We start from the raw sequence: 24,132 nt of genomic DNA on the forward strand, positions 1-24,132 counted from the left end.
ACATATTTAGGTAGTTTACTTACATTTCAGAAGCATCAATCAGTGAGATCAGTAACTGTCTCGAAAGATTTTAAACTCTCAATTGTAGTGTGGGTATGTATTTTTGTATAGGAAAGAAACGAAATGTAACTGTTAAAGCTGTTAAAGAAGATAGATTTCTCTGGCAATATCGAAAACAAACTGACTGAAACTTTATATTTCGGATAGTTTGGATAGTTCTGGGTTGGGTTTAGGCGATCATCGAATCGATCTTCGATCAGTTTTGAGAACCAGCAATAATTTCAACGTCTTCGCAGTCAATTCGTTTGCAAATGTGATTAATTTTCTGTGGTTAAATTCATGGAAATATACATAACATGTGTATATATGTATGTATATATACTTATATATTCGAATGGCAATTACAACATATGCGCCGATTTAGTTCATAATCTTCCCATACTCATTTATGGAATAAAGTCCAAAAGTGATTTCAGCAACGTATTTCGACGGTTCGACATGATTCAGCAACCTCCTCTGTCGCACCATTCGCTTAATTGGTTTTTGGTTTTTTTTCATTTATATTCTTTTCTTTTTTAGCTTTTTGCTTATTTTAGGTGTTTATTTGTTTATTATTTTTTTTTATTTTTAATTTTCTTTATTTGTGTTTTTAGATTTATTCTTTTAGTTTCGATTTGGTTTTGCATCGTACGAGTGCCGCTGTTTCGTTAGTTTCATTTAGTTTCGTTTCGTTAATTTATTGTATGTTATCAACTAAACAACGGTTATGTATTGTATATTGGGGTTGAGTATATTACATTATCATCGAAGCAAAGTGATTTGAATATGTATTATTAAAGGCGTTTACTATTTTTGGTTTTAAATAATTCGGTTTATGCTTTAGCTACCTTAAAGTTCCTTAGGAGTTCACCGTCCTGTTCGCATTTTAAATCGCATTCGCATGTCTCCTTCATTATTTCGTTAGCCGAAATATATGTATTAGCTGTTAATATATTATTTGTACGCTTTAGTACACCGCATTGGAGGCTTTGCCAAAAACTCAATTGTAGATTGCATCGCTCGATTTATCTCGATTATTGCTGCCGGGTTACGTTACGAGCTAGCATTGGGCTAGCTTTCTAAGGACTTATATTCGTTTCGATTGCGGTTCCAATGATTAAACTCAACGGATCTCATAAGTATTAACAAATTCAAGTTCGGGATGTGTTAAATAAATTTCATCGTTCATCGTTTATCGTTCATCATTTATCGTTCATCGTTAATCGGTTAGGTTTTATTTGAATTGTTACTTGTGGTACTATTATACGTTTTGTTTGTTTTATTTTTGTTTGTTTATTTTGCTTTTATGATGACTGACATATCACTGCATGACACATTTTCCCTCTATTTGAGTTTTTAGCTCATTTACTTGCGTTTCTATTTGATTTTTCAGTTCTGTAAAAGAAATTGAGTATGGAAACAGCAATAAATAAGCATATTTTGTAGAGTAGACTACAAATGTTAGGCATGTTAACTGTTATGTATATGTATTTGGTATTTATGGATGCTCATGTGCATGTACATGTACCATGTACCATGTACTATGTACTGTAACTGTTTCACTGTAGCGGTACTATACGGGTAGCTGTAAGTGTTAGGGTAGGTACAGTCGCCATAGCTAAGTATTCAATTTTGAAAGATTGGGTGTGGGTGTTTTGGTGAGGCCTAGCAGAGCCGTAGTGTGTCTTAAGCCAAATTAGGAAAATCAAATACGAACCGAAATAAAGTTGTACGAGTAGGTAGTTATTGTTATTGTCGTGTTTGCAGTAGGGATATACATATATGTAGGAATGTAAGAGGTCCAGGTCAGTGTCGGCTTCAGAGTTATAGGTAGAGCATAGAGTGATAGATAGGAGATCGTAGATCGTAGATGGTAATGGCAAGATGGGGAGAGATCAGTGCGGTGGAAATACACATACATATGCAGTATATGTGCATTATATATATATTACATACGGTAGGCGATAGCGTAAAATACATATAGTACACATATTGAAGGGAAAGAGTAAACGAGAGGGAAAAAGTTTTGTATTTGTTGCTCGTCCTTTTTCGATCATAATTGGGTTTAGCTGTAGAGTTCATCATGTTTGTTTTGGTTTGTTTCGGTTTGTTTTTGGTTTGGTTCACATTTACTTTGTTACGAGTGTTCAGTTTCAGGATGCAGTTAAGCACGCAAGCCGTTAAAGTGTTTAGAGACATTATAGTTATATATGAAATAATACAAGCCGCTATCAGTTATTAAAGGTGCAGTTTGTGAGTTTGATGTATTCAAATAATATCGTAAATGTTGCAAATCATTCGAAACGTAATCTTACAACTATATAAATAATTGGCGCCCCATGCCTTTTGCCTTTAATCAGTTCTTCATACTCGTTCCTAACCACTAAGTTCTGGTCTAACCACAGTCTTTTCCCGTATATTCTATATATCTACTATTGGATATTGTATTCGTGTGGGAGCTGTGTGTTGAGGAGTCTTCTCTGGGTATTTTCTAAGTTGCTTCTGGGCACACTCATTTACAGAGATAGAGATAGAGAGAGAGAGAGGGACAGAGAGGGCAGAGAGAGAGAGATAGAGAAAAGGTGAGCAAGAGTAATCGATTGTCGAAATTGTTGTTGGTGGTGAAGTAGTTGGAGTAGTTCATGAATACAAAAACGTATTACAATTAGATTACCACACAAAAGGAAACATACTGTTTTACGAATGGTAGTAGCACTTACCTTAGTCTAATTAATCGAATGACATGAAACCTAGTACAACGCGGAGGCTTGCGCCGCCTTCTAACAACGAATCAAGAATAGAATTCCAGTTGTAACCCAGTAGTATCGTTTGAATACAATTACGGAACAACCAATACGAATATAAATATCAAAAAATAATTGTGGGAATGAAAAACAAAGGAAATCAATTGTAAGGAACTAAGTACGAGCATATGCATATGTACACATGGATGTCCCAGACCCACTCGCATACATATTCATACATAGCATATAAATATGTATGTATGTACATATATACTTGCAACTGAAACGGAGTAACTTATGAAAAGGAAATGAGAAAATGGAGTGCACGCTTGTTATACGAGTAAATGTAAGTTCTAGACGTAGTTCATATATTCATTCGTTGCATTACAGTTGATGTTTAGCTCATAGACAGTTAAGGTTGCAGTTAGAGTTAGAGTTAGATTTGCAGAGTTAGATTAGAGTTAGCTTTAGAGTTAGAATCAGAGTTAGAGTTAGAGTTAGAGTTAGAGTTAAAGTTCAGTATACGCATAGGTGGTTAGAGCTTACATATGTGTCATACGCACAGGAAACAGAGTACAGATACGAGTATAGTAGATAGATGGATAGCATTAGTTAGTAGCTCGATAGTTTGATTCAGATAGTTAGAGTTGGATAGTTCGCTTGCATTTAGGTACATTTAGAGACACACAGATACACACACACAACACTTAAGTAGTTGCTACTACGAGCGCCGGTTAATCGAGTATTTAGCTGTTGGTTATTGGATTGATAGTCAAACATGTTTCGGTATTGTCTGGACCAAGGTGGCTCATGAACGAGCCGCTTGGGGGAGTGGTTGGAAAATTAAAAGAAAATCAACTGAATAGCTCATACAAATACAGATACACAAAAGTAGCTATTGGGGCGGGGCGGGGCGTGCCGGTCCGACCGATGGTAGGTCGGATTAGCAGTAGTTAGATACCAGTAGCTGAGCTGGGGAATCAACAACAATGACTTACTTGTGAAATCGTCGAGCTCCTCCTGCTCCGCCTCGGCGGCCAGTTCCTCGGGCGTCTTCTTTTTCCGCATCAGAGGATTGGGCTCTTCTTGCGGTGCCGCCTCAACGATTTCCTCTTTCTTCTTGATGTTGTACTGGATATGTCGAATGAGAATGAAAATGAAACGATCGGCAGATCAGAATACATACATACAAAAATACACATACACATCCGCATGTATACGGATATTGGCTAGGGGCACATTCATGTATTCTTAGAAGCTACACTTCGGTTCTTTGTCTTTTGCTCCACTGTTGTCTGTTCCTTGGTAATTCAATCTGACTCCGTTAGGGAGTCGCTCAATAAAAGGACTCCCTACTAGAGTCAATTTGAACTGCTGCAGGAAATCCCGTGCACTTCGGATCGGGCGCATGCACCTTCCACAAATCACAATTACTAATCACTCCCACCCCATCCCACACACTCACCTTATCGCGAATGTCTTGCCTCATCTTTTCGCGCTCCTCCTCCATTTTCCGGTGCTTCTCCTTGCGCCGATCCTCGGCCTCGCGGATGGCCTCCTGACGCTCCCTCTCCTCCTCCTCTGCCTTTTCCTTGTCATCGCCATCATCGCCGCCATCACCTCCTACAGCGCCTATTAAAAGCGAAGCACAGGATACGGATGAGAAAGGTTAAAGTGGCCAAAAAAAAACAAAGGCTATTTCTAGGCCTATCGCATATGTATCTCTTCGAACTGCCGAATTGGGCAGCGGTTCGTCTTTGTATTCCAGTATTTTGGAATGTTTTCAACATTCAATTCGATTCAAAATCGGCCATGACCAATTTTAGCTCGCTAGCATCGATGCTTGACACTTTGACACATTTGATTACACAGCGCCGCTTCTGGGCTAGGCTCGCTATCGGGTTATCGCTATCAGTCCCAGTCCCAGTCCAATTCCCATTCCCATTCCCAGTCTCGCCCCAGACCCAGTGCCACTGCCAGTGACAGGGGAAAACTATTGGAAACGCGATTAGTTGGGATTGCGCCTCAGCTTTGGTCAGTGCTTCAGTCTGGAGCGCATTACGGTTCATTTGCGGAAGTGCGCCTGGGAATTAGCTGTGACCTTTGAGAAACTGACCTTTTTCGAGGAAATAAGCGCCACAGTCCACTCTTCTGGCACTGGCAGTGACAGTGAAAGGTGCTGTAGGAACCGAGTGCATTTCGATTCGAGTCGCCAGAGACAGAGCACGTGGATAATGTATCTGAAAGTGTTGGCTGTTCTGCTGTCGGCGGTGTGCGTGAGCTGTGCTGATAGCTTTGCCAGCGTTGAGAACGACCTGCTGCACTTCTCGTACAAGCTGGAGCAGTATCTGGACACCAACAAGCTGCCGTGTCAGGACTTTTACGGCTACGTTTGCAGCAGGAGCGCCAATCTCAGCCAGACGGGAAAAGAGCGCTTCCAAACCTTCCTTAGGGTGGCCGACGATGAGCAATTAATGGACATGGAGCTGCAGCTTGTCAACTTCTTCAAGTCCTGCGAGAGTGCTCGCGGAGCGGATGCACTGAGGAACTCGCAGCTCTACCGGGCCAGCGGGGGCTGGCCTGCGTTGGAGACCGCCAAGCCGAACGCCACTGCACGGAGAAACCAGACTCTGAGCTGGCTGGGATTGCTGGGCCATTTTCACGAAATGGGTTCGCCCTATTTCTTCAATGTGGAGCTCACTATGCAGTCCAACAAGCGGCTGGTCGTGCTCCGGCCTGACAGCACCCGACGGCACACCATGAGGAAGTTCGAGCAGCGGGTGGGCGAGCTTCTTCAGAGCTTCGACATCGACCAGAGTCGGGCTCATGTGGCCGCTCTCGAAGTGCTCAGCCTGGAGCGCAGTCGCAGGGACATTGTCAAGACGGAGCACATAGAGGATGAGGTGCAGTTCAGCTATGGCAACTTCAAGCGCAGTGCTTTCGGTAATTCCTCCTTGGCCAGACTCGATTGGGACAGTTACTTCAGGAAGCTGCTGGGCGGGAAGACGCCACAGGCCACCGACACGATCGTTGTAAAGCAGCTTCCGCGGCTGGTCGACTACTTTGTGCTGCTTCAGAACACCAGCATGCACCGTCTGCTCAACTGGATCTGGACGGACTATCTGATGGGTGAGTGAGGGTTGAGCTATTTTTCATGCTCCGCGCCAAACTTGGCCCTTTCTTGCAGACATTGTGGACTCCGACTGCCACCAGCTGGCGGAGACGTACGCAGGGGACATATATGCCCATGTGGTGCAGAGAGTTAGTGCGGATCGGGTGGAGCTCACCCAGATGTACTCGGCCTTGGGAAAAGCCTACACGGAGCAGCTCGCGAAGAGCGTGTGGGTCGATGAAATCTCGCAGCAGAGCTCGAAACAGTTTCTGGGCCGGATCATGCACCTCACCCTCAATGGAGACGAGCGCCTAAACGCCGTCTACCACGAAATTGTGCTGGGAAGGCGCAGCTTTTACCGAAATCTCGAGAAGCTGCGGCGCTTCCAGCGCAAACGTCAGCCGCCCTCAGAGTCGAGCCAGCAGCTGCGCCAGTATGCACAGATATTCGACAGCGTCAACGCCCTGCTGGGAAAGCAGAACCTGAGCACTCCGCTAAATCACTTGCTGGTTGCGGAGTACTTTGCCAGGAGTCTGGTGGCAGCGGGAAGCAACAGCCGGACACCGGGGGCCTGGCGCAGTACGGACTCGGAGAGGAGGTTTGCCGCATTTCAGAACTGCAGCGGGATCTCGCCCACCCAGGTGAACGCGGACGAGCTGCTCCTGGGTCTGTTGGCCCAGCGCCAGGCCCTCAGCTGCTACAAGCAATGGCTCAGGCAGCCTGAGAGGGTTCCGCTGCAGGAACGGATAGACTCTCTTCTCGGCGTTGGACGCATGAAATTGTCCCTCCTCCGGCTTTACTTCATCGGAAGTCTACTTGTGGACTGTCGGTCTGAGCTGGGCCCACTGCAGCAGGAGCGCAAGCGGCAATTGGTGCACGCCGTTATGCGGAACTCACGCGAATTCGGCGATGCCTTCCAGTGCCACTCCGGCGACGCCCTCGCCGGACAGTACCAGCGCTGCAGTCTTCTGTAGGCTCAGGAGGAACTCTCGGCCTGCATTGCGAGTGCCGAGCCTGGCCAGATTTCGGTCAGACCTTGAACTTTTCAGACTGGTCCCTGGCTTGCGGAAGAAAATCGATAGAAGTGTGGCACTCCACGGAATTATTCAGTCACATGGTCAGAAGCTCCCGCGCGAGTCTACCCCTTTCAATCGATTGATTTTCCGAGCTGCTTTCCATCTGCTCTGGTTTTTCTCTCCCTGGACAGAGCCAGCATATGTTTACGCTTAGGTTAGGTTAGGTTACGTATGAGCTTAGCGTAAGGCATATAAACGGAAACGGAAAAAATAAACGAAAGTTGTGGCAAAGACTTACGTTGAAGAGAGGTTCGGTAACGGTATCGGTAACGGTAAGAGTAGAGCGTGGTGTGTGTTGGTTGAGGTTGAGTACATAGTACATATGTAGTAGCATTGAGTAGCAGTGTGGTTCAGAGAGAAGACGAATCAGTGTTGTTCATAAACGGGTAAACAGAACAAATCAAGATGCACAAAGACCTTGGATCCGCAGGGGCTGCAGATTCATTAAATCTCTGATTAAATCGTGTCATACCAATGAAATTCATGATTTCTGGGCGCCGTTAACCACTGCTACCTCTCCGTAGTTGTGCTTTCTGGTAATTCGGGGCCGAACGAATCAGTGCAAGTGCAACCGCTGCCTTGGCCGATGCTGCCACTACTGTCCATGCTGCGACGCTGCCGCCTCACACACACTCTGGCGCCTCAGTCAGGAGCTGCACTTCTGGCACAGTCACGCTGGCGTCGTCGTCGTTGTCGGCGCTCTCGTCGGCCCATGGTTGCCATGGCTATCCCAATCGATTGTGGCGGCCACCACGAAGTGCAAGTGCGAACACGGCCACGAGCGCACACGAACTGAATGCAGAAACTGAACTTGACTGCTGCCGACTTTTGGGCGCTGAGGCGCGCGGAGCGATGCTCGAGGACGAGGGCTGATGCTGGGCAGAGCCACTTATGTCAAAGCTGAGTCCGTGTCCGAATCCGAGTCAGAGTCGGAGTCAGAGTGATTGAACTTCAGCCGCAGGAGTGCAAACTTGGAGTAGGAGTACTGGCAGCACTCGCTTGGCTTTTTATGTCCTGCCGCCGTGCCAGTTACAGCAGTCGCAGCCGCAGTCGCTGCCGCTGTCGAGGTCCGCGTCGCTGGCGCTGGACCACGTCGTGATTTGAGCACCCCACATGATGACCTAAGCACAGGGGGTGACTATGGTCTGGTATTGGCGAAGCGCCTGCGCAGATTTGCCGTTGATTTCGGCCCTGAGTCGGAATTCTGATGAGAGCAGCTAGACAGCTTTTTCGCTCGCTCTAATTGCTGTTGTCCCACTCGGCTTCGCGGGAAGCGTCAACGACGGCGTCAGCTTCGCTGTTGTTCCTCTGTCCCCTCCGGCGCAAACGCTAAAATTCTATGCGCGCTTCTCTTGAGTGATTCTCGAAAGCGAAGCGAAGGCTCTGCTGCGTTGTGGGTGTCTCTGCTCTGCTCTCTCGCTCTCGCTCTCGCTCTCCATCTTCCTCTGTCTTCCGCTGCCCCGCTCTCTACACTTATGTGCAAAAGGCAACGCACATTAAATTGAATTTATAGTCATCAATTTGCTGAATAGCTTTGTGAATGAACTTTTTGGGGTGACTGTGACTTGATTTGCAGACGCATTTATTGTTTTCATAAATTAGTCAAAGTATTTTATAATAAAAATTGATTCAACGAAATGGTGTCAAATGGCTGGCGAGCCAAGTCCAGGTCCATGGCTGTGTCCTGGACCATATCCCATCCCACACTACCCCCCTCCCAGTCGCCCGCTGGCAGTCTTTCCCTGGAAATGTTGCGCTTTTATGGGACTTTAGTAATTTGCTTTATGAACTTTACGAACTCTGCCCACCCGGGCCCACCCACTCCCCGGCCTGTCCTGTCCTTTTTGTGGCTGCAACAAAGGTCTGTTCGGTACGTGCGTATCGACGGAAGTACGTATGTACGTAATAGGTATATGTATGTATATGTACCATGTGGCACATACAACACATAGAATGTACATGGAGCGGAGAGCTTATAGGGAAACTCTTTAAAACTCGGTTCCAGTTGCAGATCCGAGAGATGCCCCGAATGGAGTGCACAATTCAATTAAAAACTAATCAAGCCTATTGTAATATAATTATCATGCCAACATAATTAACACCGCTTGAGCAAGATGTTCGCCCTGCATCCTCCCTCCTTCTCGCCCTCCGTCCCTCTACGAGTGTCTCCCTTTCCATCTGCCCTTTGTTCGGTATTTTTCATTCCTCATTTTTCTTCGCATTTTTTTTGTTCCGGCTTCTAATGGAAACGGACGGCCAACGGGTTGGCGGACGGCATTGATGGCCCTTTAAGACCTGCGGAAGCCTTCAATTTGCATGAGGAATGCTCCTGACAGCCCGAAAAATCGGTCCGTCTGTACAAATTGGTTGTTGGTTCTTGGTTGTTGGTTCTTGGGGTTTCTTTCTATCGTCCATTTCACTTTTTTCTTTGCCGTTAAAAGCTTTACTCTTCGCTGCGTGTCATGGGTGAAATGAGGGTACTTAATACCTATCTGGCATGTGGAGCTGGGACTGGGGAAAGGACTGGGTGGGCGCCGCAATATCTATTTATGTACATCCATCCATACATACATAGATGTGTACATATATACATACATATATCAGAAAGTATTTGGACGAAGTCATAAGTCTGATATACGAGCCGTGGCTCGGATAAGTCTTAGAGTGCGTTTTATTGCTTGGCCTGCTATTTTGAATACCAACACGTCAGCGGAACGCGATGATGAGAATGGAACGTGGCCGACCCCGAGCTGGGAGCCACGGAGCCGGCGTAATTGTCACATCCGCATATAGCATATGTAGCTGAAGGTTGGAGATGGATATGCGGTCTAGGGGCATGCAAGTGGAAGTGTAGGAAGTGGAGCGGATGCTCGCCTGGTGACACTTATTCGACTTAATACGCGCACACTAAGGAATACTACATTAGAGTTCCATTTCCATTTTTATTGCGGCTGAGGCCGAGGCTGAGGCCTACCCACCCCTTGTACATAGAAAATTGAAATAGAAGGGGAAAGGGAAGTGGAAGAGCAGAGATGCTTCACTCATTTGTGCGAAGTGCTCCACGCCTCACTCCGCCGCCGTCATTTTTTCACTCCTGCCATTGTAAGGAGCTGCTGAAAAGGCACGAACGGCAAATTATTTTCTTGCTTAATCCGGTTCAAGCCCGCTCAGCGTTGTATTCTAGGATTCTGGAGAAGCCTCCACCATCTTGCACACATCTGGGTCAAAGGGACGGCAACGCACAAAAGACAGGAAGCTAGCGAAGGGCCTTATACTAGGAGCAGGGCTATGGTTATGTGTGGGAGAGTGCGTGCGACTTCCACAAAGAGGTTGGCTTAATACGGCTAGTCCTGCCATATGCCCCACCGCGCTAATATTTTCATTGTCACAGTCGCTAATAGCAACTGCCCGTGTCCCGTGTCCCGTGCCCCGTGCCCCGTGCCCCGAGTCCCCTCCGTAATTACATTTTAACAGCCTCAAGGAGCGCGATATTTACTTATGGCCACACTTGCCCCGCACGAGTGCCACCCATCCTACTGGCGCTGGCGGTGGAGTGTGTGTCTGTGAAGGCGCATAAGTAAGGGGAAGTGGGCGTGGGCGTGTGCAAGTACTAAAATTATGCAGACAGTGCGACTCTGCCTCTGCCTGTCTGCGGACAAGCTGAAAATCTCATTGACAGCTCGCTGGTTGCACACGGCTCGTTCTTGTAGCGCCAGCAATTAGTTGCATGCCTCATCTGGCAGCGGACCACCACCGTGTCCCTTTTTGCCGGAGACCCTTTGCCAGGCACGTTTGGAATGCGACTCCGTGTCGGCACGGGGAAAACGGGGAAGTTTGTCAAAATGCTGCAGCAGAAGGCCCACTCGCCAACTGCACAAATATTTCGGTCGGTGTTCTGTTCTTGGATATTTGAGGAATTTTTAATATACATAATTTATGCCGAGCCACCCCGTCCTGGTCCTAGTTCTGGTTCTGGTTCTGGTTCTGGTCCTGGCCCTGGCGCTGGGTACGTTACGAGAGTGGAACGACTGCAGTATGTGAATTAACATAAAGCACTATTGTGCGGATTGGGCTGTTATCTGGACGAAGGGAGGCACACATGTCCGCTGGGGGACTGGGTAGCCCTCCTCTTCCCCACAGCAAGGTGAAAATTACAATATCTGCAAGATTTGGGATCGATATCGTTATGCGATGCATGTGTGTATAGTTTTGTTTGAGCCGTCCGCCTTGTGTCAAAGTGTTGCATATCTACGGGCTTTCCACTTGTGGTAAGCATATAGTGACGCACGTGCCAAGACAATTTCAAAACCTGCAGACATCAGCAATATTTGCCTGGTTTAAAGGACTCGGACGAGGACACCGAGAGCGATGTACACAGCCAGTGTTGTTCGGGCACTGTAGTACAGTGCCTGCCTTCTGCAGGGAGTGTGGCTGTCCTGTGTCCATGTGTCAAAATGTTTGCTCATCAAAACGCACGCATCGTATTCGTACGAGTATGGTATGTTATGTGCCGTTGACAGACTTAGCTTAGGGTGCTCTACCGATAGGTGTGTTCTATAGCTATGAGATACTTATACTTTATACTTATACTTTACCTCATTGTAAATTCGTAGTAGTAGTAGTATATAGGTGGTAGTTGAGTTGTAGTTAGAGTAGTTATAGTAGAATAGTAGAAGATGTAAGTAGGTTTGTAGTTAGTATGGTTCCATATTTGTTTAGGTAGTACAAAGCAGTAGTAGTGGTAGTAGTAGTAGTAGAAGTAGTGGCAGTAGTAGTAGTAGTACGATAGTAGTAGAGTAGAAGGAGCAGAAGTAGATAAAGAAGCACTTTAACAAAATAATTTTCGCAGAAACAAAGAGTTCGAATATAACGCTTAAAGGGTTTACTTGTATAAAATCAAACTAGATTGTCTTGATTGCTGTTCTTAAACGAAATAAACAAGAGAACGAAAACGAAGACGAAACAAGAGTTCTCGTGAAGTATGTGTACTATGGCGATGGGATGTTTTAATCAGACCGAACTCAAGATGTGCATAATTGTCCCGTGAACTTTTGCCAGCTGCATGTGTCTTGACGGAATTGAAAGTGGCACCGCATTTTGCTCGGATTCAAATTATAAGTGGTTTTCTCCCCCTCCCGCTAATTGAGTTGGAAACTTTTCCATTTTGCATTTCTGTCCTGTTCTTGAGCAATTTGAATGGAGTTCGATCGCTGCCTGGAAGCGCTGGGATGCAAGCTCCCAGCTCGGGTATCCTTGTTCGGAGTGCCTTGGGTTGGTATCGATCGGAACTACACAGCCAATAGTTAGCGGGGCAGCGTGGCATGGCAAAGTACGAGTAAAACTTAAAAGCTTGCGAATTTTCTTAAGCGCGAGTTCAGGGACCCCCTCCCCACTCAAGTAGCTGATGCTGATCATGAAGCGGATTCTAATTTGGAATTTCAGCGATTGATATCGTTCGAATCAGAGATTCTGCTAATTTGTATTGGTTCGGGTATATTGTGGGGATGTAATTTTTATGTTGGATGCTGGGTGCTCGATGCTGGATGCTGAAAGGTGCGATGGCATCAGCATCAGCACCATCATCAAGTCATACAGGATATGAGCAAGCACGATTAAAAGTTCGAGTATATGTTGTACGGGTACGAGTACGAGTACAAGTAAAATGCAAAAATACGAAAGGTTGAGAAATTACCGCCGCCTGCAGCATCTGTGTAGCGTGTGGTCGGGAGAGTAAAGGTAAAGTTCCATTAATATTCCACTCGCCGCTCTGTTTGGATTAGTTGCTACGCTCATGGATGGCGAGTTGCAAGTTGCGACATTTGTGTGATGTGTGATTACGAGTATACGAGTATATAATATAGGAGAATAGTTAAATGTGGGCAATGGATCGAGTGGGCGGTACGGTACATATCATAATCATAGAAGAAGCTGAATAAGTAGAAAAAGTAGTTAAGGAGCTGGTTAATAGGAGTACGAGTGTTGTGTGAGTGTGACTGGGTGGGGCTCGTGGAGGAGGCTGCCAATATGGAGTGGGTGGATAGATCCTGGATGGCCAAGCAGCCCAGTCTCTCCTTTGGTTTAAATTTCCGCTTTATATTTCAGATGGGCATGGGAATATGGGTGCATGGGTTCATGGATTCATGGGTTCATGGGTGTATGGGGATATGGGCGTGGCAGTCATGGTAATGTTCGAGTACGAAATAAAGAGCGTAAAGAGAGACGAGCTCTGGTAGGCAGGAAGAAAGTGTAATAGAAGAAATTGAATTGTGTGTTTCTGTAGGGTTTTTTGCTATCGGGACGATGGCAGCTGGGCTCAATGCCACTGCTGGCTTTTGTTGTTCATGGTGTTCTCATTGTTGCTGTACTATATTTGTGGCATGACTGTGTCGGGCTCTGAAGGGAGGGAGAGGAGCAGAGTGGAGTGGAGTGGAGTGAAGAGAGAGGTGTACTGAAGTGGTGTGGTGTGAAGTGGCTTGGGGTTGTTTCGGGGGTAGAATTGCTGTGCACTTGGGAGTCGTTCTAGGTGCTTGGACTGTGGGCTGGGCGGAGGTGGTTGGTGTGTGTTTGTCAAGCTCTCGTGTTTGTGTGTTTTACAATGAGGTAAAGTTCGGCTGTGAAGGCATTGGAGGAGCGTACAAATATATTTCATTCTTTTTTTGTTTTCTTTTCTTTTCTTTTCCGTTGGTGTCTCGGAGAGCAGGCTTTTATGCTGGTAGGGATTAACGTCATATGATCTGTGAGTGTACTTAACTTACATAAATTACGATAACTGCATAGAAAGACGTAGTTTTTTGGGAATCTCGGAGGTATGTGCTTGGGTGGAGGGGATGGGCAAACGGACGGGTAGGACGAGTACCAATGATCTTGGGGGCTTTGCGGCTGGCAGGGCGGAAAGGTAGGGCACTGATGCTCGAGCTTGGCCTCGAGGATTGTGGGCGGATTTCGATGGTGTGGAAATTGTTATGTACAGGGCGGGGAGTGCATATGCATATGGGGTACTGTTGGATTATTCGCTATATGCGTAGATTCAAAACATACGTGGCTATTTGTGTTGTGCAATGCTAAGCTTAGGTTAAAAATACTCAGATTCGTTTCGAATTGAAAACCTTCCACGGAGTTTCAATCTTGAACGGCTCTATGGGTACTATTCGTAAATTTCAATCATGTACGACTATGTGTTCATGCTACTGCCAATCAACCGAAACCGAAACGGAATCGAAATCGAAACCGAAACCGGGCGTCCATTCAAAACTGAAACAGAAGCGTGAACTGTAAACTTTAAACTGTTAACTGTAAACTAAACGGTTGTGCCATTCAAAACAATGATTCGATTATAAATATTATTAGATTATATTGTTAATGTACGAGTATGCTATCGGAACTTTTCAATTCTGTTGGATCGTTATGTTAAATGGGTGGGAGCTTTGGTGGTGGTGGGGGGCCTTTGGAGCGGTAGCAACTTACGAATTTATATAGGAAGCACTGATAGGAGTTTCTCTTTCGAACGCTTACCTGAAAATGTAAGAAAATAAGGTTATTATTATTTCAAGAAAAACATCTATAAAACCAGAAATATAAAGCGAACAAAGCTGTAAAAACTCTTGATTTGGATAAAATATCACTCGTAGCCAGAATGTATAGCTGTATGACAAAAATACTCTGTTGTTTTGTGTATGAGTAAAGAAATCGATAAGCTGAGTCTAAAATCAGACAATTCAGTCCCAGCATTTTTATATGCTATATATTACGTCGGAAACGTGACCGGGGCTCCGTAAACCACGATACCGTATCAATCAGACGTATTTGTTGTGGTTTTTTTGCCGTTCGAAATTTGTCTTTGAAATGCCGAAAATACTCAGAAGATCTAATCCTTCCCGACAAGGCCGTAATGCCGTTATGCATCGGAATCAATCCACTGAAAATGAACGAGAAATCGAACGAGAATCGCGACGGGTGCGAGCTCAACGTAGAGTTCAAAAACATGATAATATTCGAAGCATCAAGGAACGAGTTGTATCGAGCAGTGCTTCAATACGCTTAGCCTCCTTTCGTTCGGATCCAGGGTACAGTGGCAGGGAAGGATCGAGAAGAACAGACTAAGCATCCGGAACTCGGAAACGGCGGAAAGGCGAGAACTGAAGGGGATCCACTGAAGATGGCGGGAACGGAACATAGCGGGTTTCCGTGTCGGCAAACCAAGCGAGGGGGGTCGTTGTGGCCGCAACTCTAAATGTATACCCGATACTCAGTCAGTGTGGCTTATCTCCGCCAGAGGTACACTTGTAACAGTGGGATACCACAGCGGTGTGGATACCAAATTTGGTTTCTCCACCTCTTATAGTCTCTGAGATCTAGGCGCTCATAGGGACGGACGGACAGACATGGCTCAATCGCCTTGGCTATTGACGCTGATCGAGAATATACGTACTTTATGGGGTCGGAAACGCTTCCTTCTGGGCGTTCAACACATCCATTTCGCCCACAAATCTAATACTCATTTTGAGTGTCGGGAAAGGTCAGCGTTGTTCTGTTCCTCATTTCTTAACCGTGCCACCCTAATGTGCCCCACAGCGAAACGTGGCAGTGTAAGGCTTGTATTGTTATATAAATAATAAGCACTTAAATATGTAGAATGTATCCTGTTTCTGTTTCACTTTGTTTGCACCTGCTCCCTGTGGGTTTTACTCTCCTTTGCTTCCTTCAGCCGAGAACTTATTCGCATCATCAGCCGAGGGTAGCGGGTAACGAAATTAGACGGAGTTGGATTGTATCTGCTGATACGAATAATAGACCCAAAGAGATACATACATACAATATACGTATGTGGGCATACAGGGAGAACATTTTTGTCCCTTAAGCAATGCTTCATCGGGAAGCCCGAACATTTTTAGTGCCACCAGGCCCAGGCGAGCAGTCCAACAAATCTAGGAACGGGCGGATACAACAAATCCATAACTTATCCTTATGTAAGACAGGCAATAGTAATAAAGGCTAACTGGAGGCAAGCTTCAATAAATTGTCCGATTGCGAGCGCAGTGGTTGACAATGGAAACGCATTAGCCGGGACCGTCCGGTCTCCTACCCACTCGCTCCATCGAACTCGTAGCCAGAAAAGATGTTTCTTTATGTGAACCAAGAGTACGGATCGGAACTCTGTGTGCTCTCTTGCCACAGGAACTAAGGGGAACGAGGCGAGGCGTCCCTGAGTATGGCTTTATGGGGATATTTTATTTCGTTTTCATCACTCATCCGCAGTTTTATGGAGAACTTAAAGTGGCTGCTTGCTGCACCATTGAGCGCCGAAAGTAGCCTCCACGGATACGGATATCTGCAACTTAGTACAAGTATCTCGGTAATTGGCACACGTACGAGTATGCGTACTAGTGAAAACGAATGCGTGTACGCAACTCAAACGTGGAGACGCCGAGGCAGAGGCAGAGGAAAAGGCAAACCTCGATGTACGAATTGATTCGGGTTTTTGCACTTTACGGCCATGCTAATAGCGTTTCCATGTTCCACGAACTTGGTAGCTCCACGTCACTGCCAGGCCTGACAGCCCAATGGCCGGGCTCGGTCGAGGCGCATTAGCCGCAATCTCGACCTGAGTCGCAGCTGACAGCTCGACAAACGGAGCTCGGGCGGGCGGCGACGAGGACGGGGGCAGGCAGTGGCAATGATTGAGCCCACCCGAGTCAGGGGAAAGAGGAAAGGGAAAGGAAAGGGGAGTGCAACATCAATCTATACAATTAAGTGTATCAATTTGTTGAAACCACTTGTCGGCGCATTCGTGCAGAATCTCTGCGCTCGATAAGGGAGTCGGTAATGTGCATCCCCAGCCGCAGGAGCGTAATGGCGATGCCTTGGCGCAGGAGCAGCAGCGGCGCTTGCAAATTGAACGGGTCTTCTTATAGAGGGGCGACACGAGTAGCCGAGTAGAACATTATGGGACAGAAGGCTGCTCTGCTCTATGTAAATGCTCCGTTAAGGCTCCCTCCGGCTGTGCTCGCATGTTGTGGGCTGATAAGCATTTTAGCTCGAACATCCCTGCCTCATCCTCCTCATCATCCGGCGTCCTGCTTCTCGCCCCTTCTTGAAAGCATTCAATGATTTTCCGAGCGATTGCACAGACGCTGATTAAACAGCAGCATCGGAGGCAGTCGCAGCCGCAGCAGCAGGAGCCACAGAACAACAATGGGAGCGAATGACATTACCTAATGCCCCACCGGAGAACAGAGAACGGAGAAAGGAGAAAGAAGAGTTGGCAGTGGAGCAGGGTGTGTATCTAAAAGCGTTGGCCACTTTCCCGCTCATGTGTGGTAATTTTTTGTTGCTGCGCAGCAGCTTGAAAATGAATTATGTATACATTTCCCAGATATCCCATAGAGAAGGGAACGGTATTGATCGGGTGCCAAAAATAAAACGTGGACTCTAATGTACGAGCGAGTATCTGCGCGCGCGTTTTCGCCTGACTTACCTTTAACGGCACTTAATTGGTTTCCAACCATTTGCTTGGCTATGAAGGCCGCCATCTTGGGGCTGTCGCTTTACAGGCGTGTCTTGATGAGGTCCTGCCCTGTCCTGTTCTGTCCTGTTATGTCCTGTTCTTCCTGGACTGTGCCGGTCGCTGGAGAGTGCACTCGCGGTCCGCGCTGGCCTCTGCGTCTGTAAGGCAGCAAAGAGAAGAAAGCAAATTAAATTGTGATGTGACAGGACGGGCAAGAGCGGGCCCACCGCCGACGATCCGCCAAGCTGCCCTGTCACCTGGCCCGGCCTGATACTTTAAGCCGCTTAGCTTAAATGCCGTTGGTAGGATGCCTTTGCAAGCCAGCCGCTGACGTTTTCTTTGAAATCGCTTTCGAGATGAGTAAAGAACCATCTTTAACTCCCTCCCGCCCGTTGATTTCTTTTTTCTCTTTTTCTCGCTTCATTCTGTGTCTGTATCTGTGTCTGTGTCTGTGCCTGTTTCAGTTTCTGTTGGAGACTCAGTTGATGCCACATCTCCATCAATTGCAGCTGTGCTCCCCTCCCCCTGGTTGTCATTCGGCACGGTCCGCCCCTGATGCTGTACTTAATTCGGGGAAATCTAATATCCCAAGCCTCGGTCCCGGTCCGGGTCCGGGTCCGGGTCCGGGTCCTCTAGCACAATAATGCCATAATGAATGTGGGCTCAGTGCCTCCCAGCCAAAAATTTTCAATTTTATTAACGCCGCTGGCGGGGAAGCATCAGCTTCAGCTTCATCTTCAGCAAAGCATCCTGCTGATGCTGATGCTGGTGATGGTGCTAGTCCTGTTGCTGTCTGTGTCTGTGTCTTTGTAACCATGTATTAATATTTGCGCAAATTGGGCTAACGAACTTAAGCTGAAGGCAGCAGGCGGCAGGCAGCAGGCAGGAGGCAGGAGGCCGCCTGCTTTCTGGCTAGCTGCGCAAATTAAAACAACACCAGCAAACGAGCAACGAAATTAGTTTGACATAAAAAGCATTCGCCAGCGGGCTAAAGTCGGACGGCTGGCAGCTGGCAGGCCTTGCCAGGTCCCGGCCCCGTTCCTCTTCCACTTTCTGGTTCCAGCCAGTATCTGTGTGGCAGTTTCAGCTGCTGGGCCTTGGCTGGCGCTGCCTGTACTTCAAGCTAATGAATTAAGCTGGGTCTGCAAGGAATTTCCAGATCGGCTCCGACTCCGAGTCCGAGTCCGGGCCCTGTGGCCACCAGTCAGTCAGCAAACGACGGAATTGTTTATTGGCCAGAGCGTTGGCAGTTTGGAAAATTCACTTTAATCTCCAGCTTCCCAGAAACTGAAAATATTTAATGGAAAGGGGTCGACGGGCGGACAGTGTGGACAGCTTGTTCCTGCAAGGACGAGCATGCCCGACTTAATATATGTAAATAAAAGCGAAAATTTATGGCATTCGTGCTTTGAATTTTATGGGCAGATGGCTCAAGGTGTGGCCCCAGCAGAAAAACAGCCCGATTCCTTCTCCCTCAACAAATGAACAGCCCCGACCGGAAGGCTATCCAATTACGTTTGAAGTTTTTTGATACAACTATGAGAGTCGGAGCCAAAGCTAAAGCCACAGTCAAAGCCAATAAACACGCAAATAAGCTGTGTTCGACCTGTGTTCTATGAGTATTTCACCGCCTGACTTGGCCGGGCCGGGACGGGCGAGAGCCGTTTGGAAAAGGGTCAGTAAATATTAAGTATACGCCGCGCTACCCTTTGCTTTTCTGCTTGTTCAGCAGAATATCAAGTATGCGCAGAGTTGGCATTAACCTATTTGCTTTTGCTTTGTCGGTCTTGGTGTCGGTGTCGGTGTCATTGTCGGTGTCGGTGTTGGCTGGGAACAGGGCCAGCTGAGGGCAAACGGAATCGAGTCCAAGTGAAATCGCAGATCTCCTTGGGAACTCAGCAGATTGTATAATGAGGTTGCACCACTTTTCCAGCATTAGGCGCGCGTAGGGCACTTCACGCGTGAAAATGTGGAAAAGTTGGCGCAAACATTTGACGTAAAGCGCGTATAAGTTTGGAGCATACTTTGCGCATACTTTGGACACTTCTGGGAAAGGTTGGGCGGCCGCCCGCCCATTCACTCACTCACTTACCTGACTTTAGTTCAGAAAGTATTCCTTTGAGATTGCCGTCGGAGATTCCAGTGTTTGCGCGCGTTGCCGTTGATGCTGCTGTTGGTGCTGTGCCAGGAGGAGCAGAGATTGGAAATCGTTAGCTCTGAAGTGTGTTTGTTTCAAAGAAGTCCGCAGAGAAGAGCGAGCGTTAGACAGACAGGATTTCTGCAAGGCAAAGATAAGCAAAAGGGGGCATCAGGATTTCGATTCACTCGGTCTATTGGCATATCATCTAAGTTGAAAATAGTGGACACACAAGTAGCCCCCGCTACTTCATACGGATACGGAGGACCCCGGAGACCCCGAGGACCCCGAGGACCCCACAATGTTGGTGGCTTTATTGTGACGTCGTTGTCGTTGTCGTTGTTGTTGTTGTCGGTGCCGTTGTCGTTGTCGCTGGCTTTGTTGCCCCTATCGATATTTCTTTATTAGGGTTTCTTTTATGCGAGCGTGCACGTAAGTGCCCATTAGGGGGGGTGGCTTCCGAGTCGCGGGCTGTGTTCTGGGGGCTGGTGCCTCAGGAAAACAACATTTTTACGTAACACGCACAGCAAACAAATTCGATCCAATACGTTTTTTGAGAACGGAGTGGAGTGCGCCAGAGGCCCGAAACTTTTTTCTCTCGCTCGCGCAGCCTTTCGCCACTGATTATTACATAAAGCTGTTCCCACAGTCAACTCATAGCGTAATTGAATTAGCTCGAAAGAATTTATTGCTTATAATTGAATTAGTTTTCCATTTCGGGGGTCGGAACGGTGGAAGAACGGATTGGCGGTGGGTAGGGGGTTTTTGGGCCACTGTGATCTGTGATGTGTGCGTAGTGGGCTCGCGATTTGCTCCCGATTTGCGTTTTATTTTATTGTTAAGCCTGGGCCTACATCTGTATGTATATGTATACGTATACGTATATGTACAATGTGCAAACATACTCGTACATAATGTACCAGTATGTAATGCACTTGTGCACACGCTCACTCACACAGCCACGGTAGAACGCACATGTGCGTGTGTGAGTGTGTGTGCCTGTGTATAGGTGTGTGCTTTTTTAATACTTTTGGTTTTCCACTTTCCGCCCAGGCAGGCCGTGACTATGTTTTATTCGGCGCTTCTTACTTCATGCTATGTTCGCACTCTTCTGCAGCACACTGCCGTGTTCCCTACATGGAAAACTCGGCTCATGCGGCGCCAGAGCCAGACCCAGAGCGGCGACCAGCTGTAGGCTGCTGCGGCGCAGGCAGCGCAGTCGGCGCTAGCGCCAGTTCCCGTGCCGTTCCCCTCTGCCTCCCTAGAATCCAATAATTGAGCCGAAAGCACTCAACGCCAGAGCGAAGCTTTTGAGCTCGTTTGAGCGTTTCTTGTGTCGTGTTTCTGGTTCCTCTTGTTGAGTGAGAGAGAGAGCCATTCGCCGCCCTGCTCTGACGCAAGGAAAGCGGGTACGCTCATATAAAGGTAAAGCGCTCCGAGCATCAGCACATCTCTGCTTTTGTTGCTGTTCTCGATGCCATGCCTGCTTTTATGTAATGGCCGCTGGCGCTGACTTTTTGCCTTTTTGTTCGACTAATAATATATTTATCTGCATTTACTTTTTGTCTATTACATAATTTTGTCATCCTCTCCCAGCCCCCAGTCCCACTCCCCTGTCCTATCTCAATCTCTCTTGCTCTCCCACTCTCTTGACTTTTTGACTTTGAAATACAGCGTTGCCCACATCTGTGCGCCGGCGCCTGCGCCCGGAGTGGCCACAGGAAATACGATATTGATTCGTGCCTGGGCTCTGTTCTGCTCTGGCATGCTTCTGCTCTCGCTTTCTCGCTGTCGGGCCGTCTGCGCTCGTGGTTTGGCCAAGAGGCCAAAACGCTCTGATAATATGCTGCCTGTCCCTGTTATCGCTTTGTTTTCCCTGCTGTTTTCCCGTATGGGGCATATGCTAACGAGTTGTGGAAGACCATCATCATCATCGCTGCCACCACCAGACCCACACCCAACTCCCACACTCCCACACACACACATCCCACATCCCACATCCCACAGCCAACGCCATCGTCTTTGGCTTTGTTCGTTTGTCAGCTGCCTTTATAGTTTGTTTGCATATGGAGAGCTCTGTAGCCCAACTCTGGGCAGACATCCATCCACAACTTTTGCGGAGCGTCGGAAGCGCACAGCTTGAAAGAAGGAAATTGCAAAGTTCTGGCCACGTCCGCCTGTCCACCCGTCCAACCGTCCACCACTCCGCCCGTCCGGTGGTCTGTGGTCGGCATTTAGCCGTGACAAGTGCATCAATTGCCTTGAAGCGATCTCGCAAAGCAGCCTCGTACTTCCTCCATTTCTAATTAGTGTGATACAAATCCAGGCGTTCCCGTGCCAGCAGCAGTGGCTCGACTATATTGTTTTCCACTCAAACAATTATAGTTTCCTACCAATTCGCAGGCCTTCATCTTCATCCCAACGCAGTGGATATACAATACATACCTATAGATACATATATGTATATGTATGTTTGTATGGATGTATGTATACTTAAATATATTTATGTGGATTGTTCTGGCTTTGTTGCTTTCTGCTGTGGAACTGGAACTGGATTTGCTCCGCTTTTTATATACCAATCAATTATATTTCTCGCCAGTGCTCGCTGCGCTGCGCTGCGCGATTTAACTTTTCCTCCACAAATTGCTTATTACTCCCGCTCCCACGGAGCTGACGGACGGACGCTCCCTGCTTAAGATGAACGTCACGTCCTGGCCACCACGGCATTGCTGTCTCTGGGGTAATACACGGAGTGCGGCAGTACGGGAGTGGCATCGGAAGCGGAGAATGGGTACGGATTGGGCTGTGGGTATGGACATAGTCAAGGGTATGGGTATGGGTATGGGTATGGGTATGGATATATACAGGAAAAGCGACAGAACGCGAAACAGCACTCGAAGTAACATCATTTTTTCCCTCTGATAGCACCAGGGAAATGTGATTAGAAATTTTCACCTCCAACTACTGGCGGTACTACGCGTCGCACCAGGGGGCTTACCTACAACCGTCGAAGGCACCGTAAAACTACAAATATTTCGTATATTCCTCCAATAGGCACTAGGCTCGCGGAACTACAGCAACGTCACACTGAAGGAGAGTTCGGCCACGAGGCATACATACCGAAAAATGTTTGCTCTGCTGCTGCTGCTGCTGCCTCTGCCTCGGCTCTGTCGCTTTTCCTGGTGCCAAACTACACGAAACTGCCGAAAACGTACAGCGAAATGCCAAACTGTTAGCCAGTGTAAATTTTGTGGCAATAACATTCAAAACGAGAGACAGAGAGACAGCGCGAGAGAGAGAGAAAGAGAGCAGGCCAAGCATACGGGACCAGAGAGGCAGAGATAGAGAGCGCGAGCGAGAGAGAGAGAGACAAAGGGACGGAGATGCAGAGAGCAAGATTTGGGCCCACTTCTGTCAGTTTTGACAGCCGACCCCCCAAAAAAAGGAAAGCTTGCTGGCCAAAAGCTTGCAGCCAAATAGCCAGCTAATAACAAACTTTTCCCTCATGTAACTGCAAGTGTGGACGTAAGTGTAGTTGCAAGTGTATCTGCTGGATGCGGGCCACTGCCGCATACTCATATGAGGGGTTCTCGGGGCTCTCGGGGCTTGATAAGCAAATTGCTTCATGCTCGTACGTCGACTACGGATGGATGCTCGCACGGATATGCGTACAGGAACCGGCGACAGGCGTTGGGTTCGCTAATTTCTGGCTCCTTGTGCGCTGCCCTTATGAGGCTGTTCCGCTTGTAAACCTCACGCACCAGCCGGAAGATATCGAGTGTAAGCGGGGCGCTGATAAGGCAGCCGACTAGTAGCATGCCCTCTTGCTGCCACTCGCAAGGAGAATCCGCCCTGCTGCTCGTAGGGCCATTGTGTCGCCTCTGCTGCACATGAACGTAAAAATTTACACGTTTGTACAGGAGTGGGACGTTCCCGAATTCTTGTGGTTGTGTGCGTGCACAGGGCGTATGCGTAATATATATAAATTATTTAATTAAGCCATACACGTCATCATGCGGTGCCGGAGCCCATTATTTTGATTAAAATCAAACCCATTTCGCTTTATGACACCTGTTTGGGTGCTCCGCCGTCGCCGTCGCTACCTCCTCCCTGTCTTCCTCGATTCCGGAGAGCTCGCTAAGGCGCTCCACATCGTCTATTGGTTTGGTTATGATTATTTTTGGCACTGCCTTCCGCTCTTCTTTCCGTCCGTCTTTCCATTGTTCATCCCGTCCTCAGCAGTCGGCAGGCAAATTGGGCGCATTTGGCGCATGGCAGCCGTTTCCAGCTTATTCGGGCCCTAATGACAGCCGGGAGACCCATTCGCCTGGAGATTTCCGCAGCGTAGACAGCAAGAGAACGCATTCTTTTTGTGAGACAAGCACCGAAACTGAGATGCCCTTGGGGGACAATTGGACAAAAATTGTCCCATCCTATCATCAGGTGTTCCTGGGAACAACTATCTCAATAAAAGTAATAATACAGTATGTACTCGGATTCCTCAGCCAAAATGAATGCAA

General features: G+C 47.4%; 2 protein-coding genes across 7 annotated transcripts; one reads left to right on the forward strand and one right to left on the reverse strand.

Annotated features, from left to right (window-relative positions):
• Positions 1-630: 630 nt before the first annotated feature.
• On the reverse strand, positions 631-22,760 carry LOC6594385 (complexin). Of its 6 annotated transcripts, none has more exons than XM_026984290.1 (7): positions 22,733-22,760; positions 19,568-19,753; positions 17,446-17,633; positions 12,664-12,678; positions 4,249-4,406; positions 3,782-3,914; positions 631-1,434 (listed from the first exon to the last, which is right to left on the reverse strand). In XM_026984290.1, the coding sequence occupies exons 3-7, from the start codon at positions 17,498-17,500 to the stop codon at positions 1,361-1,363; spliced, it is 435 nt and encodes a 144-aa protein (XP_026840091.1). In that variant the 5' UTR covers positions 17,501-17,633; positions 19,568-19,753; positions 22,733-22,760; the 3' UTR covers positions 631-1,360. The 6 variants fall into 6 exon arrangements, with proteins under 6 accessions (XP_026840091.1, XP_026840090.1, XP_026840089.1 ...); XM_026984289.1 differs by lacking the exon at positions 22,733-22,760 and adding an exon at positions 22,611-22,681; XM_026984288.1 differs by lacking the exon at positions 22,733-22,760 and adding an exon at positions 20,641-20,701.
• On the forward strand, positions 4,779-7,204 carry LOC6594386. Its single transcript, XM_002019264.2, has 2 exons — positions 4,779-5,912; positions 5,971-7,204. The coding sequence occupies exons 1-2, from the start codon at positions 5,018-5,020 to the stop codon at positions 6,867-6,869; spliced, it is 1,794 nt and encodes a 597-aa protein (XP_002019300.1). The 5' UTR covers positions 4,779-5,017; the 3' UTR covers positions 6,870-7,204.
• Positions 22,761-24,132: the final 1,372 nt, after the last annotated feature.

Source organism: Drosophila persimilis, unplaced genomic scaffold, assembly GCF_003286085.1.
Source record: "Drosophila persimilis strain 14011-0111.01,24,50 unplaced genomic scaffold, DperRS2 tig00000000-arrow-pilon, whole genome shotgun sequence".
NCBI classification, from domain to species: domain Eukaryota; kingdom Metazoa; phylum Arthropoda; class Insecta; order Diptera; family Drosophilidae; genus Drosophila; species Drosophila persimilis.

Excerpts from the sequence above, each read along its gene's own strand:
- LOC6594386 (XM_002019264.2), top strand. The coding sequence starts at position 5,018 with ATGTATCTGAAAGTGTTGGCTGTTCTGCTGTCGGCGGTGTGCGTGAGC. Across the intron at positions 5,913-5,970 it reads CTGGACGGACTATCTGATGG|ACATTGTGGACTCCGACTGC; the intron begins GTGAGTGAGGGT and ends CCTTTCTTGCAG.
- LOC6594385 (XM_026984290.1), bottom strand. The coding sequence starts at position 17,500 with ATGGCGGCCTTCATAGCCAAGCAAATGGTTGGAAACCAATTAAGTGCC. Across the intron at positions 3,915-4,248 it reads GGCAAGACATTCGCGATAAG|TACAACATCAAGAAGAAAGA; the intron begins GTGAGTGTGTGG and ends CGACATATCCAG. Across the intron at positions 1,435-3,781 it reads GGAGCTCGACGATTTCACAA|AACTGAAAAATCAAATAGAA; the intron begins GTAAGTCATTGT and ends TTTCTTTTACAG.